This window comes from Egretta garzetta, unplaced genomic scaffold, assembly GCF_000687185.1.
Source record: "Egretta garzetta isolate BGI_Z169 unplaced genomic scaffold, ASM68718v1 scaffold397, whole genome shotgun sequence".
Taxonomy (NCBI): Eukaryota; Metazoa; Chordata; class Aves; order Pelecaniformes; family Ardeidae; genus Egretta; species Egretta garzetta.
Window position 1 is genome coordinate 6,475,940 of NW_009260493.1, and position 15,496 is coordinate 6,491,435.

Consider the following 15,496-nt stretch of genomic DNA (forward strand, 5'->3'; position numbering starts at 1 on the left):
CAGGCGGAGATCCCCATCTGTTTTGCGCTAGCGTCTTCCCGAGTGCCGGGGCAGCACTCACCTTCAGCCGGCTTCTGCACCCTTCGTCTTCGGTTCCGTCGGGATGTCCCAACACCGATCCGAGGGTCCTTGTTCGGGCGCCAAATGTCGACGTGGAAGTCAGGGACACTGCACACGATCAATGTGATCAAGCAGATGCCAATTTATTGTTGATACATCCCGGTTAATATAGCGCTTCTATTTCCCTGTCATGCACAAGCTCCTAACTAATTGGTTAACTCTATCTGTACACGCGCTCTTAGCTACGGTATGATTCGTTAAAGTCTCTTGTCCACGCGCACGGTCCTCTCCACCTGCGTCCTGCTTTGCTTTCTGATCTCAGTCACGTACACCAACTTTTCTTCTTCTTCTCAAGGTTGTTCTCATCATTTTCTGACTGCAGGCGGCTCCCACAGTGTCCTTGAGGCTTTCTGCTCACCAGCGTCACAAGGCCAATTGGTTTCGGTCTGGATTGTTCACTAAGTGTCCTTGATTCTTCAGATATCCCACAATGGGGCACCCACAACTTCTCTGGGCAACCTGTTCCAGTTACCCTCACAGTAAAGCGTTTCTTCCTTATGTCCAATCTAAATCTACCCTCTTTCAGTTTAAAACTGTTGTCCCTTGTCACCACAGGCCCTGGTAAAAAGTCTTTCTCCATCTTTCTTGTTCTTTATTCTTTATCCTGGGACACAGGGCATGGTAGGGGTAGATAGCTTGGGCTCCCTTGGAGAGCTAGCGGGACAGAGCTCTTTACAGTCAGAGAACATAAAGGGCTAATTAGTGAAAAATTCCCACTCAACAGCAGACTAAACTCCAACTCCAGGAGTCTCCTCTTTTATAAATGTATTATTTATATGTTGGAGTTTTTTTAATGTCCATTGCACTTTTTTGTGACCACCTTGAAAGCTTCAGTATTATTTCTCCAGCTCAGGTTTCAGTTCATGTTAAGGTAAGAGATAAGTACTGATTTGGTATTTTAATGATGCTCACTGCTTTTCCCAACCTAAAGGCTATTCCACATGGGCACCCTGTGGTTAGAGGGAGGTGGAATAAGCAGTTTGTTTCGGTCCAGCACTACTGATTTGGGGGAGCCTTCAGACTACCTGGCACATATAGATTAGTGGTCTTAGTCTTCCATTTAAGCTTGAAAACACTGAAGTGCAGCTTCTGGTTGGTTTTGTATTGCACTTTCCTTTACTCACTGCTCATAGAGTATTTATTTCTGTTAGAAAAATGACTCATTTCACAAAGATTCCTATTGTTTAACTAGATGCTTTAGCATAGAGTCGCAAAAGCAGCCTGTGATGGACTGCACAATGCAGGCTCCATACACTGCACTTCAACCTTATCTACAGCTTCCTCTCTGCAAGGAAACCTGATGTTATTTAATTCTCTCTGAGCTTTACCTTAACATGGGACCTGGCTCTGTGCTTGTGGGATGTGGTTTTGACTGTACTTCCTCTTCACCGGTTAAAAACTGTGGAATAGATTCTGTAATCTAATCCATGACCCAAGGACAGCTCTGATGTTTTCTCCAAAGTCACTTGAGTTTGTGCTGGTGAAAAGAAAACCAGAGTTTGACAGAATTGTTCTAACCATTCTTTTGACGTAGAGAAGATGCAAAAAGGGGAAGTAGAGCTGGTCATAATACAGTTTTACTTTGGATAGAATTAAAAAAGCGGAGCATATTAACCTTCTGGAGGTTTATATAATGAAATTCCTTACCTAAATTGACATATTGAATCCTAATAAGGTCTAGCCTGGCCTTATATTTTAAAAATCTGTAACAGAATAATAGAATAGACCATTTCAGTTGGAAGGGACCTACAACAACCACCCAGTCCAACTGCCTGACCAGTTCAGGGCTGACCAAAAGTTAAAGCCTGTTGTTAAGGGTACCGCCCAAATGCCTATTCAACACTGACAGTCCTCGGGCATCGACCACCTCTCTAGGAAGCCTGTGCCAGTCTTTGACCGCCCTCTCGGTAAAGAAATGCATCCTAATGTCCAGTCTAAACTTTGCCTGGCGCAGCTTTGAACCATTCCCACGTGTCCTATCACTGGGTCCCAGGGAGAAGAGCTCAGCACCTCCCTCTCCACGTCCCCTCCTCAGGAAGCTGCAGAGAGCAATGGGGTCGCCCCTCAGCCTCCTTCTCTCCAAGCCGGACAAGGCCAAAGTCCTCAGCCTCTCCTCCTAGGACGTTCCTTCCAGCCCTGTCACCAGCTTTGTTGCCCTCCCCTGGACGCATTCATGGACCTTCACATCCTTCTTAAGTTGTGGGGCCGGTTTGTGGCCCCCCAGGGGGGGCTTTGCCCTCCGGGCTGCCAGGGCTCACTGCGAGCCTGCTGCCAACCAGCACCCCCAGGTCCCTTTCTGCAGGGCTGCTCTCCAGCCACTCCTCTCCCAGTTTATACTTGTGCCCAGCATTACTCCATCCTAGGTGCAGAATCCAGCATTTTGACTTGTTAAATAATCATTGCCCAGTCTATCTAGATCACTCTGCAAAGCCTCTTATCCCTCAAGAGAGTCACCTCCCAGTTTGGTATCATCAGCAAACTTGCTAATGGTGCATTCAAATCCTGCATCCATATCACTGGTAAATATACTGAACAGGACTAGCCCTAGAATTGAGCCCTGAGGAACACTGCTGGTGACCAGTTGCCACCCAGATGTAGCCCTGTCGTGATTTAGCCTCAGCTGCCAACCAAACACCACCCAGCCACTCTCTCACCCTCCCTTCTGCAGTGGGATGGGGGAGAGAATTTGGAAGAGCACAAGTAAGAAAACTTGTGGGTTGAGATAAAAACAGTTTAGTAATTGAAATATAATAGTAATAAGTTGTAATGAAAAGGAAAATGACAAGGGACTATGAGAGAGACAAAACCCAGGAAAAACAAGTGATGCAACTGCTTGCTGCCCGCTGACCAACACCCAGCCTGTCCTGAGCAGCAATCGCTGCACCCTGGCCAACTTCCCCGAGTTTATGATGTCATACGGTGTGGAATCGCCCTTTGGCCAGTAGGGGTCAGCTGTCCTGGCTGTGCCCCCTCCCAGCTTCTTGTGCCCCTGGCAGAAGCAGGGGAAGCTGAAAACTCCTTCATTTAGTGTAAGCACTACTCAGCAACACCCAAAACATCAGTGTGTTATCAGCATTCTTCTAGTACTCAATCCAAAACACAGCCCTATGCCAGCTACTAGGAAGAAAATTAACTCTATCCCAGCCAAAACCAGGACAAGCCACTTTCGCTACAACCCTTTGAGATGTGCCATTCAGCCGGTTCTTCACCCAGTGCACTGTGAAGCCGCTCGTCCCACAGCTTGTCTGTAAGGATGCTGTGAGGGACAGTATCAAAAGCCTTACTGAAATCCAGAAAAACTACATCCCCCACCTTCCCTTCATCCACTAGGCAGGTGACCTTATCATAGAAGGATATTAAATTGGTTAAACAGGACTTTCCCTTTGTGAACCCATTGTTGACTGTGCCTGATGATTATATTGTTTGTTAAATGTCTTTCAATAGAACCCAGTAGGATCTTCTCCATAATTTTTCCAGGTACTGAGGCTGGACTAATGGGTCTATAGTTCCCTGGGTCTTCCTCACGCCCTTCTTGTACACTGGAATAGTGTTGACAAGCTTCCAGTCAGCAGGGAGCTCCCCAGACCTTTGGTGGATGATAGGGAGAGGTCCTGCAATAACATCTGCTAGCTCCTTCAGTGCTCTGGAGTGAATCCTGTCAGGCCCCGTGGACTTGTGAGCATTCAGCTGATACAGCTGGCCCCTTATAATTTCAGTGTCCACAAAATGGTAGGTCACTGTTCCTGCACTCAGGGTTCCTTGGACTCAGAAGACTGGGCATCCCGAGGACTATCAGTATTAAGGACTGAGGCAAAGAACGCATTGAATGCCTCCACTTTTTCTTCATCCCTATTAGTCAGGTGGCCACCTTCAACAAGTATCAGTCCAATGTTTTCCTTAGACCTCCTCTTGCTATTAATGTACTTTAAAAAGCCCTTCTTGTTATCTGAAACAACACTGGCCAGTTTCAACTCCAGTTCAGCCTTCCATGTTTTCTCCCTGCAGACCACGACTGTAATCTTCCTGCGAAGGCTGACCTCGCTTCCAGAGATAATGCAATTTCTTTTTCCTGGTCTTCTGCCCCGCTTGCCTGACTTGTGACACAGTGGCATTGCCTGCCCCTGTGCTTTTAAAAGGTGGTTCTTAAAAGCTGACCAGCACTCATGGACCCGCTAAGCCCCCAAAAGCAGATTCCCAGGGGACACTGCTAAATAGCAACCTGAGCAGCTTAAAGTTTGGTCTCCTGAAGTCCAGGGTAGCAACTCTGCTGTCCTTTTTTCTCATTACGCTGAAAATTTTAAACTCCACCATTTCATGGTTACTGTGGCCAAGACAGCCGCCTACCATCACCTCCCCCATGAGTCCTTCTCTATTCACAAATAGCAAGTCTAGGAGGGCATCTTTCATAGTTGGCTCACTGAGTACCTGTAGCAAGAAGTTAACTCCTACAAACTTCAAGTATATTCCAAGACCTGCTCATCACAGCAGTGTGATATTCCCAGTGGATGTCTGGGAAGTTGACATCTCCCATGAGGACAAGGGCTACTGATCCTGAAATTCCTCCTGATTGCCTATAGAATAACTCATCACTGCTTGCATACTGGCTGGGCAATTGGTAGTAGACACCCACTACAACATTTCCTTTGTTTTCCATCCCCCTAATCCTTACCCAGAGGCTCTCCACCACATCATCACTAACTGTAAGGGCTGTACAATCAAACTTCTCCCTTACGTACAGTGTGACACCTCTACCTCGCCTGCCCTGCCTGTCCCTCCTGAACAGCCCATAGCCCTCTCTCCCAGCACTCCAGTTGTGGGACTTTTATTCCACCAAGTCTCACTAATACCAATGACATCATAGTTCTGGGAGCTGACCAATGTCTCCAGCTCATACTGCATGCAAGCAGCAAGATGGTATTTTTATTATACTTTGCTCAAATAAAAATATTTTTTTGCTTTCCAGGTATGGCGCTACACTGATAAATGCAAGGAAAGGGTTTTCATACCATGTGAAAAACTAGTGGTCAACCTTATCTCTGTTAACATGGATGAGTACAAGCCATCTCAGGAATGCAGTCATCTATCAGAAAGGAGAAGTCCCTGTTACTGTACTGTTTACAGTGGCACTGAAGAGAAGGATTTGCCTTCAAAAGAAGTGCTGGAAACAAAACACTTGCTTGATATTTCACATGGAGAGATTTCACACAAAGTGGAAAGCGACCAAATTGGGAACTGGCCATCTTTCGGCCAAACTGGAACAAAGAATACTTTGAGACAGAAAAATGCAGGGACTGTAGAGTATGAGCACGATGTAAGGGCTGAAGACTTCAGTCCTGGTCAGAAACTAGAAGACCTCAGTTTGAAAGAGAAGACCTCTTCCCCTGGGAGGCTACTAGGGGAGCCACAGATTACTTTGGGGGACTTGGTTAATATGAAAACAGGACAGCCGTATTGCCCTCAACTAGAGGTGAGGGCAGCCGACCCTTGTTTGGGACAGAATATAGAGGAACTTGATTTGAAGATGGTTGATGCAGATGAATTGCCGGGTGAGACACATATCAACTTGGTGGACTTGGGTACTGAAAAATCTGGGCAGACATCCTATCCTCGGCTGGAAAAAATAGCACAGGGCCTCACAGAGAAAGACAGTGAACAGACCATATTAGTAGATTGGGATCCTCACACTGGAAGACTGTATATTCCTACCTTGTCCAGTGTTGAAAATCAGGTGTGTGACGGAGTATTCAGATGTGATGATCCTGACAAAGAGGGAATTTTGTCCAGACTGTATGAGGAAGAGGTATCTGATGAATCATCAGAGGCCCAACAAATGTACCTCCTGCAATTCAAGGAGCAATGGGGACTGCATGTAGAAATGGAAGACTGAGCAGTAATTTTCTAAAATATTCTAAAATGCAAAATCTTGTTTCCTTTGCCAAAGAGAATGACGGACTCATTGGAGAAAACACATCTTAATGTATTGAAGTTTTTGGAACCATCGCAGTTGAACAACTCATTCATGATATGTTATTTATAACAGTTTCCAGACATGATATACGTGCTTTCAACTCCCATCATAAACCCCTCAGGTAAAATATGATGGCTATGAGATTCTCTACTTTTAAAATATAGATATATTTTTACAGAGGATGCTGTTATGATTTTCACATTCTAATTCTTACCAAAACAAATTATTAGCGTTTGAAAGCAGTTCTTTTTAGCAAATAAAAAGCAACAATATGACATTTTGCTGGGCTGTTTCATGTATCTTGACATAATGCAGTCTTTTCTAGGTCTCCCTCCTGCTGCATGTAATGGTTTGAGCTGACTTTGGTGGAAGTTAAGAGCATTCCAGTATGTATTTTGTTTCTGTTTTATAAACGTTGTTCTACTTGATGCAGTTCTTCTGTATTTCTCTTGAAAGTCTTGTCTGAGGTGCGGGGTGCCTTTCCATACTGTGCCGCGCAGATACGCCGCCAGCAACAGTTCTTTTAGCAGGTGTGCCTACAGGCTCAAGAGACGTAAGGGAGAAGAAAGCAGGCATCAGTCTTCTTTTAAACTGGGGGAAAATGCAGCACAGAGGGATTCAGTGAAACACCCATAATCTCGTGGAACGGACCGTGTCTCGCTCGGCCTTAGACGCTTGCAGTATGGCATCTCTGCAACTCATGTCCTGCAAGTGTCTGCTCCTCTCTGATGGCTTTAACGTCAGGCTGGCGTGAGTAGCTCAGGCGGAGAAGTCTGCCCCAGGCGCAACGCTGCTTCTTCAGACACATCCCACTTGCCGTGGCAGACCCACGGTCTTGCTTTTCTTACCTGATGTCCTGAACCAGGACTTCTGGTACAAGTTCACTTTTCCTCCATGTCATGTGGCATGTATTTAGGAATGTAAAATTACAGGATATTCTAGAAATTCCTTATTAGGGCAAGTGATTCTTTTCTTTTCAAAGACTATCTGTCACTTTTCTACTTAATGGGCCTTTTTTTGAACATCAAAAAAAATCACGGTAATGGTTTGTTTGGTTTTGATGAGAAGAAAAAAAAAAACAAGAAAAAACTTTTCTGTGAAGTTTAAAACTTGTACCCTCCAAACTAGGTATGTGGTTAGGTGTATTTTTGAAGAAAAACCTTTACCAGTATTTTTTCTCTCAAGTAATGTTTTTGTTGCATGACATTGGCATTTACTGTGACTGTTCATCCTCTGAAATATTTCAGTTGTAGACATAGACTTTAAAACCAGAAAGGACAGTAAAATATTTCATGCTGATGACTCCTTATCTGATGTAAAAAAATGTCCTCAACTGTTTTTATAAAAATATAGAACATGTAGCAATCTAAATACTTACATCAATACATTTGTGCATCAGGAGGTTCACAGAGGAGGGTCAGAGTCACCTGAACGGAAGTGAAAAGGGCAGAATTTCTACTATTATAGACCAGACTCATTTAAGCCACCCAAAATCATTCCCAGTACTTCCTAAAGTTTTCTTAACTAACCTCTTTGCACATAGTCTTAATTGTCTCTTGCAATGTGGGGGCTCTAACCTGTTGGTAGGAAACAAATATTTACTTTTTTTCTGTAGCCCATTGAATTTTATCCAGTTACTGCTGCCTCCAGATCTGTTGCTTGTGTTTAGTGTCTTACCTTCCATATAGGAAGGACGAGGATGCCTCAGCTCCCTCAGTAGTTTGGTCCAGCTGCCAACCCACCTTCCTTGAAGAGGGAGGTATCCCTTATGTTTGGTTTGTATTTCCTCTGGCCTTACTTGCCAGCTGCTGGTATCTGCTGCTGCTCAGTTTGTTAAAGATGCCTTGCCCCAACAGGTACTACATGCAAGGACACTTACGTACCATAATCAAGTTATTGCTGACGAAAATTTGAAAACTGGGTAATGAACCTATAGAATTTCACTTCATTCTGCTCTCTGGTCATTGTAATCTCCTTTCTCTGCATCTTAGCCATTTTTTTTTTTTTTTTTTTTACTTTTCAGTTACACTTAAGTTGTATAGCATTTATTTCCTCTCTTGTACTTGAAAAGGCATTGCCTTCCTAATTATCATTACTTGTGGTCAGGGTATGAGATACTGAGATTCTTGTAATTGCAGATGCATTTTCATGATAAATTTATGCTTTGAAGTAGTAGTTAATTTTTGGACCAAAATATTTGTAGTGGAAGTTCGCAGCACTTTCAGTGTTGCTTGCTTTTGATCTGCATTTGCATTAAATTCAGAACTGATACTAGATTGTGCAAACAGTCCTTCTTCATATTTATAAGATATACATTCCAAGTGTTCTCAAGGCTAAGAACTTTCTTTTATATGCAAAAGAATTTTTCGGGTTATTTAGTCAAGTTCTGGAATTGATGAGGCAGAAAAAAATGGTGCCAGTTGCCATCAATATAATACCAGTAAATTGTTTTGGCTTTTTAATATCCTCAAAGTTACTTCTATTTGGCCTTAAAATCTTCTCATTATATTAAACAAATTAAACTGATTAGACATGGTACCTTCAGCAAGCCAAACAGTCAGCAAGGAGCAAACTACTTCCATGTGAAATTGTAATTCTACCTAAAAGATTTCAGGCAAGAAGCAACTATTAATTACGTGGAAGATCCAAGCAATAAGAGAGCTGACGTGTTCCGGTCTTTATTACACTTCACTAAACTTTGGTTAGCCACATTTAATAGACTTAATGCAGCCAAAAGCAAGGTCATATATCTAGAAGCAAAGAGTATACTCAAACATAAGGCTACTTGCAGCCTTAAAGTCAATGATTTTGAAAATGATGTGGGAGATTAATAGAACTAAGTAGCAGTATGTTGAAGACAAAAGGGTATATATTTCTTGACTAGAACAGCAGTGAAAATAGAATTTCACCCGTGTCTGCAGGGCTGATGTGACCACTACCAGAAAAACTGCATCCAGTTTACAAAATAAGCCAAGCCATGAAGATAGAAGGCAAATACTACTATAAAAGGCTAAGGCAGTGCTCTTTGGGGCTTGAAAAACAGGAAGCCCAGCTATCAAAATGCAATCTAATGGTGATGAAACTGATAGTTAAGTGTGGGCACACAGAGTTTTGGAAAAGGAACTATAATTTGTAAGTGTGGTTTTGTTGCCTACAACTTAGAGAGAGTGACGGGGCTCTTGAAGGGGAGACTGAAGCAGGCAGCTGAGGGCAGGATACCTGCGGTCTGACATACAGCAGCCCTGGAAAAACTACTGCACAGTGCGAACGAGCAGATGGAAAAGTCCAAATAAGGCAGGCAGAAATGCAGTATGAGCTGTGTGCCTGGCACGATAAGGGCTGCAGCCGGCATGAAGTCAGCCAGGTGAGGAATACGTGATGACTGCCGAATACATGACACAGGATCACCTGTCACGTGAAGCTCAGGGAAATGATCCGGTCATTAGAAGGAAAACCAAATTGCACAGCCATTGGATGCAAGCAGCTGGATTGCCTGGACTTCACTGGGCTCTCTGATCCCCTCACCAGAGGACTGCTAACAGCACATGGGTGGCTGGACAAGGCTGGGATGAGGATGTTCTCTGCAAAAGTGGGATCAGAAAGAGTTCTTGGAGTGGGCCGCTGTGGGTAGAGGGTAAGCGGGGGCATTTTGGAGATGCCTGCAGTGCGTTAGCATCTGTGACGGTCCAGTAATTTGCAACAGACTGGTAGTGCACTGGTTGGAAGGAGAGATGGGCTCTGGAAAGGGTAGCTAGCCCTGTTAATCAGCACGGATTTTCCTATGGATGTTAAGATAGATCCAGCAGGAGCTCTGAAAAACACTCTCAGGGTCTAGAAAACGCACAATGTGAAAACATCCTGAGCAAGGAAATACTTCAAATTACGTTATTAATACAGAAACATGCTCAATTTCTACAGATTTCAAATTAAATCTTAAGTTAAACATATGCTTCAGCACTTCTCAAAAGAGGAATAAATTCCTGAATTTCAGACTGACAAAATCTACCAATGTTTATCAGAAGAGAGTTAAGACTCCCACAAGGTCTAACCAGCAAATACAGGCTTAACCAGGCAAAATGATTGGAATGTGAAGCAAGCAAAACTTAAAATAGAATGGCAGCATGGTTCGAACATTTTGAAACAAGGACAATTGACTATTTACTGTGAAAATTTTCCAATGCCCGTAGGTTTTTCAAACAAGCATGTCTTTCTTCAACGGTAATGCTAACAGATGGGGTGACATTTCTTGCCTGGAATATGCTGAATGGTATAATGTTGCTCATATGCTATCAAGTCTTAAAACCAATTAATCCCTTTTTCCCTGTTTAAATAAGAAATGTTGGCTCATCTATACGGTGGAGTTAAAACCCCAGTTAGTCCATGCACTGTATTTTTCAACAGCTGCAGTTTCTATGTCTGATGTGATTAATTCTTGCAAAGTCAAAGGTTTAAACCTGTGCAGATCTCTCCCATTGTCCATTCAAAATACCAATGTTCTCCGTAAGAGGAAGACACAGCAACAAGTCAAGATTTTTCTGCTTTGGTTTTGCATATAGGTTTCAAGCTTCATCAGTCCAGGATCACATAGCAGTAAGTGTAGGAAGTCATTTTCATGTTTAGTGTCACCTAGAAACCATAAAGATTTTTGGTAATTTATACCAGCAGTAACACTAAGCTGGTCTTCTTAATTTCTCACTGTCTTTTCCCTTTCTGGTACAAAAAAAAAAAAAAAGTACAGACTTCCGTTTTTTAAAGCTGTCTTTTCTCTTTCTGGTACAAAAAAAAAAAAGTACAGACTTCCGTTTTTTAAAACCTCCAGAATCAGTTTAGCTGAGACAGATCTTTCTGGACTAAGTTAGGTTTTAAGAAGAGGACTTGCACCTCAGCACCACACAGCTATGAAAACCCTTGCTCGCTGAGAGAAGACAGACGTGCCAGTAGCGCTTCTTCAGCTCTCGGCTTTTGCATCCATTCTGCTGGGGGAACAACGTCCTGCATTACAGCGGTGTTTTTCAATCACGCTGTTCCTGCTCTGAATGCCTGTTGCTTGCCACTGCTCTTTACAGCACTGTAAGGTCTCTGCAGGCTGAGAAACCTGCAGAAAGGGAACAGTCCTAGGTCTGTATCACTTGCAAGATAGCCTCCCAGATCTCACTCTGCCTTACCCGTTACCTTGTCAAAGTTACGAGGAGTTACTCATCCAGGTAGAAAGCTAGCACTGCTCCTCATCTCTGCCAGCAGCCTCAGCAAATGCTGTCTGCCAGCATCCAAAATTGCTGCAGTGACTCCTGTAGTGCCAGAAACCATTCTCATTTCACAGAAACTCACCCTGACAGCAGTGTGGCCCAGCATCAGGGCAGACAATTGCTTTGTGTTCCTAAATTCTCAATGATCATGTCATGGCAGGCAGCTGGGAGTGGAGGAAAGTGTTCGGCAGCACCCTGTACTAAAATCAGCAGGGAGCTCTAAAAAAATACCCAAGCACCTTCAGTGTGACAGAAATCAAAAGATTTAAGCATTTTTGACCATTATGGATTAGGAAAGTTAGCACTTGAATACATCATCTGTGTATTTTAATTTTGACCTTGATTTTTTCTTTCTGTTCACATTTAAGGCCCTCCAAGCATTTTACAGTCTTTAAATACAAAGAAAGAGGAGTTGCTATTCCAGTTTTACAGACAAGGAAACTGATACATAGAAAAGGCTAAAATGGCTTGAAAACCATCCTACAGTAAGTGTGGGGTGCAAGGCAGGAGAGGACAAAACACAGATGCCCCTTCCCCAGTGCCATGCATTAACCGCTAAGGTCACAGTTCCCCTCACCAGTTTGTCACTGTAGTGCAGGTTACGCGGAGCCGTTGGAAGCATAAAGACTGTACACATAAACAGCTTGGCTTGGATTAAAAAGTGAAATTTTAAGGTGAAAATTTAGTATGTGAATCTGCTGCAGAGTCCAGAGATGACCGATGAGAGGATCAGAGGTCTGGCAAACCCGACCGCCAGCGCAAAGTCAGCCAAACTGATCTAGGGAAACTACTATCTAGGGAAGGCAAGGTAACAAGCCGTGCCATGCGGCCACCTTAATGTGGCATTAATCTCTGCTGTGCTGAGTGGGGTGAGCTCCCCATTGCCCCCATGCTGGCCCATTCTGTCCTGCCACCTCATTAATGCTGATATTAATGGCGTTTTGCTGCACGTGGTTTGTTTGCTTGTTTATTTTGTAGCACTGCTTTCTTCCAAGAAGACCAGTGGAGTAGATACCCTGGGAAAAGCGGACAGTCCTTAAAAATTAAAAAAGAAATAGAGAAACATCAGTCGGGGTGGTTTAGATACAGCTGATCTTGCCAGGGAGCAGGGTAAGAATCACATCGCCTGCTCCTGTTTTATATAGAATCATAGAATCACTTTGGTTGGAAAAGACCTTTGAGATCATCAAGTCCAACCTTTAACCTAACCCTGCCATCCCACCACTAAACCATGTCCCTAAGCACCTCATCTATCCTTCTTTTAAATACCTCCAGGGTGTATATGTATATATATATATATATATATCAGTGAGTGTTGCCAGCCAATGCTACCCTACAGCAAGCTGCATCAACCCAAACAGCAAAGAAAAATCCCACTATGCAGTCAAGCTGTTGGTGGGACTTCTCCTACCCCTCTCCTTTGCTCTTGGCCTCAGATGAGGCACGGGGTGAGGGAAGTGGTTCAGCTCTTGCAAACCCCCTGTCTGGGCTGAGATGGAGCCCTCTCCACTGGTGTTCAGGTTTCTCAGTCATGCCCTTCACTACCTGTGCCAGCTTCCAGGCTTCTGGTCTTTTAAGCCATTTCACATTTAGCCCAGTGCTCCTCCTGAATGACCTCTGCTCTGCAAGCTCTCAAAGATAAAACTCCTTTCACCAATACTCTACCTGTTGGAAAGTGGGTTTATGTGTTTCTAAGTTTGCTGAATTATTATTTCTGTAAGATAAGCAGTTTTTAGAATATTTCTGTACAGCTGTTTCTCATCTCGTCTCTGGGAAAATGATTTTCCTTCAGGTATCCCTTGCTCCTTGTAATGTAAGCACCATTACATCTACAACAAGATCATAGGGTCTCAGCTTGTGCAACGTAACTTAGAGACTATTTATTCTTCTCCCAGTGAACTTAAAACCACAGTGTGCTCTATTTGTCTCCTGCTAAACTGACTTACACAAACACCCCCAAATAATTGTCCTTGTATACTGAATGTGCTTGTGTTTTCCTGTGTGGTCACGGAGACATTTTACTCTTCAAGCAGTTGCCACAGATTATAGGCACCCTAACAGAAAAAAAAAAAAAACTTTAATTGTTTTTACAATTAAATAAGTTTTAAAGATAAATCTTAAAAACTCTTGGGGTGAACTTTTTCCTGGTATGCACAATTGATCTTGCATAGCTCACAGATTGATGGAATCAGATGTTTATAATTTACCCAACTCCATAAAGACATAATACAAATTTCAGTAAACTTCACAGAGCTTTCATGGTTAACTGGAAATTTTAAAACCCCTCTCCGTATTTTTTAGCTGTGGGAGAACATGGGTAACAGTTTGTTCTGCTGCTCAATGCTATTCTCTCTCTTCCTCCCACACCCTGTTTTATCATTGAATCAGAATAATCTGAATTGGAAGGGACCTTTAGAGCTCATGTAGCACAACCCCCTGCAATGAGCAAGGACATCTTCAACTAGGTCAGGTTGCTCAGAGCCATGTCCAACCTCACCTTGAATGCTTCCAGAGATGGGACATCTACAACCTCTCTGGTCAACTTGTTCCAGTGTTTCACCACCCTCGTCATAAAAAAATTCTGCCTTATATCCAGTCTAAATCTACCCTCTTTTTGTTTAAAACCATCACCCCTTGTCCTATCACAACAGGCCCTGCTAAAAAGTTTGTCCCCATCTTCCCCTGAGCCTTCTCTTCTCCAGGCTGAACAACCCCAACTCTTTGCCTTTCCTCATAGGAAAGGTGCTCTGGCCCTTGGATCATTTTTGTGGCCCTCCTCTGGACCTACTCAGGTCCATGTCTTTCCTGCGCTGAGGGCTCCAGAGCTGGATGCAGTACTACAGGTGGAGTCTCACCAGACTGTCTTGCAGTCCATCCACTTGAGAGGCATGGGAGGAGAGGTTGCCAGTGAAGACTGAGGCCAAAAAGTTGCCGAGTACCTCAGCCTTCTCCTTGTCTGTTGTTACCAGTTTGCCAGTCTTGCTCACTGAGGGGGGTACGCTTCCTTTGACCTTCCTTTCCTGGCTGACATCTCTGTAGAAGCCCTTCATATTCTTGCATCCCTTGCCAAGTTCAGCTCCATCCATGCCTTGGCCTTCCTGACCCCATCCCTACACAACTGGGCAGCGTCCCTATACTTTTCCAGGATACCTGTCCCTGCTTCCCCTGCCTGTGCATTTCCCTCCCTCCCTTTAGTTTGACCAGCAGGTCTTGACTCATCCATGCCAGTGTCTTGTCTTCCTTTCCCGATTTCTTACATCTGGGTATTGAGAGCTCTTGTGCTCTATGGAAAGCATCCTTACGATCTGCCAGTTTTCCTAGGCCTCACATTTTTAAGCTGTAGACAAAAAGCAGCCTGAGAGTAGGCCAGTGGTTATCAGTCAGAAAGGGATAGTCAGCAATTCAGGGATAACCAGCAAAATTAATGTCAGGCAGTGCAGTTGGTTGCGGTCAAGATGGCATGAGTTGCCAAAGAGCAAAGGAAAACAGTAAAATCTGTTTAAGGGTTGTTTTCTGTTCTACTGAATCAGGAATTTAATCACAGTGGAGGTGAGCAGAGAAGCCCTGTGCCTGCTAGGCCTCCCTGCTAGGAGCTTTCTACTCTCTTCTCTTTGGCAGGAGCTTGTTGCCACCTGGAACTAGGAGTGCCTACACCCCAGCGCTGACCCACCAGGATTCTCAACATGCAGTAATGAAGGCATTTGGCAAAAGGCTCCCAATTAATTATAGCTACAAGTTTAGCCTCTGCCTGAAGCTGGCACTCAAACTGTTTCTGTAAGGATTACAAGCAAAGATACTTTTAGGGAACAACAGGGCTAGTGGTAGGGAATCTGACTCCCGCTCCTTTCTCTCCATCTCCTGCTTGCTACAGGACTCTACTGCAACTGCTGAGAAGGGGCCTGAGGCAACGTCACCTGCAGCAATGTCACTGGCTCTGCTGAGCCTCTGGAACCAGCAATGAGCTCGTCTCTGTGTTCCTCTCCTACCAAGGAAGCAGAGGTTTGTCAGCAAACTGAGCCCACAGCTTTTAAAACGTGATGTGAGCATGAACCTAAAAAAACCAAAATATTTTTGAACATGCCCTCCAAACTGTCTACTGTATTCATCGTTTGATGGGTAGTCCACAATACCTTTGGGGTACCTTACGCCACTAGTTAATATG

At 43.9% G+C, this 15,496-nt stretch overlaps 1 protein-coding gene across 1 annotated transcript in view; it reads left to right on the plus strand.

The window, feature by feature from the left end:
- IL20RA (interleukin 20 receptor subunit alpha) overlaps positions 1 to 6,007 on the plus strand; it is a 17,766-nt gene extending 11,759 nt beyond the window's left edge. The window contains exon 6 of the mRNA XM_009644328.2: positions 5,084 to 6,007. Within this exon, the coding sequence (XP_009642623.1) occupies positions 5,084 to 6,007 (924 nt within the window). The remainder of the gene's footprint in view (positions 1 to 5,083) is intronic.
- Positions 6,008 to 15,496: the final 9,489 nt, after the last annotated feature.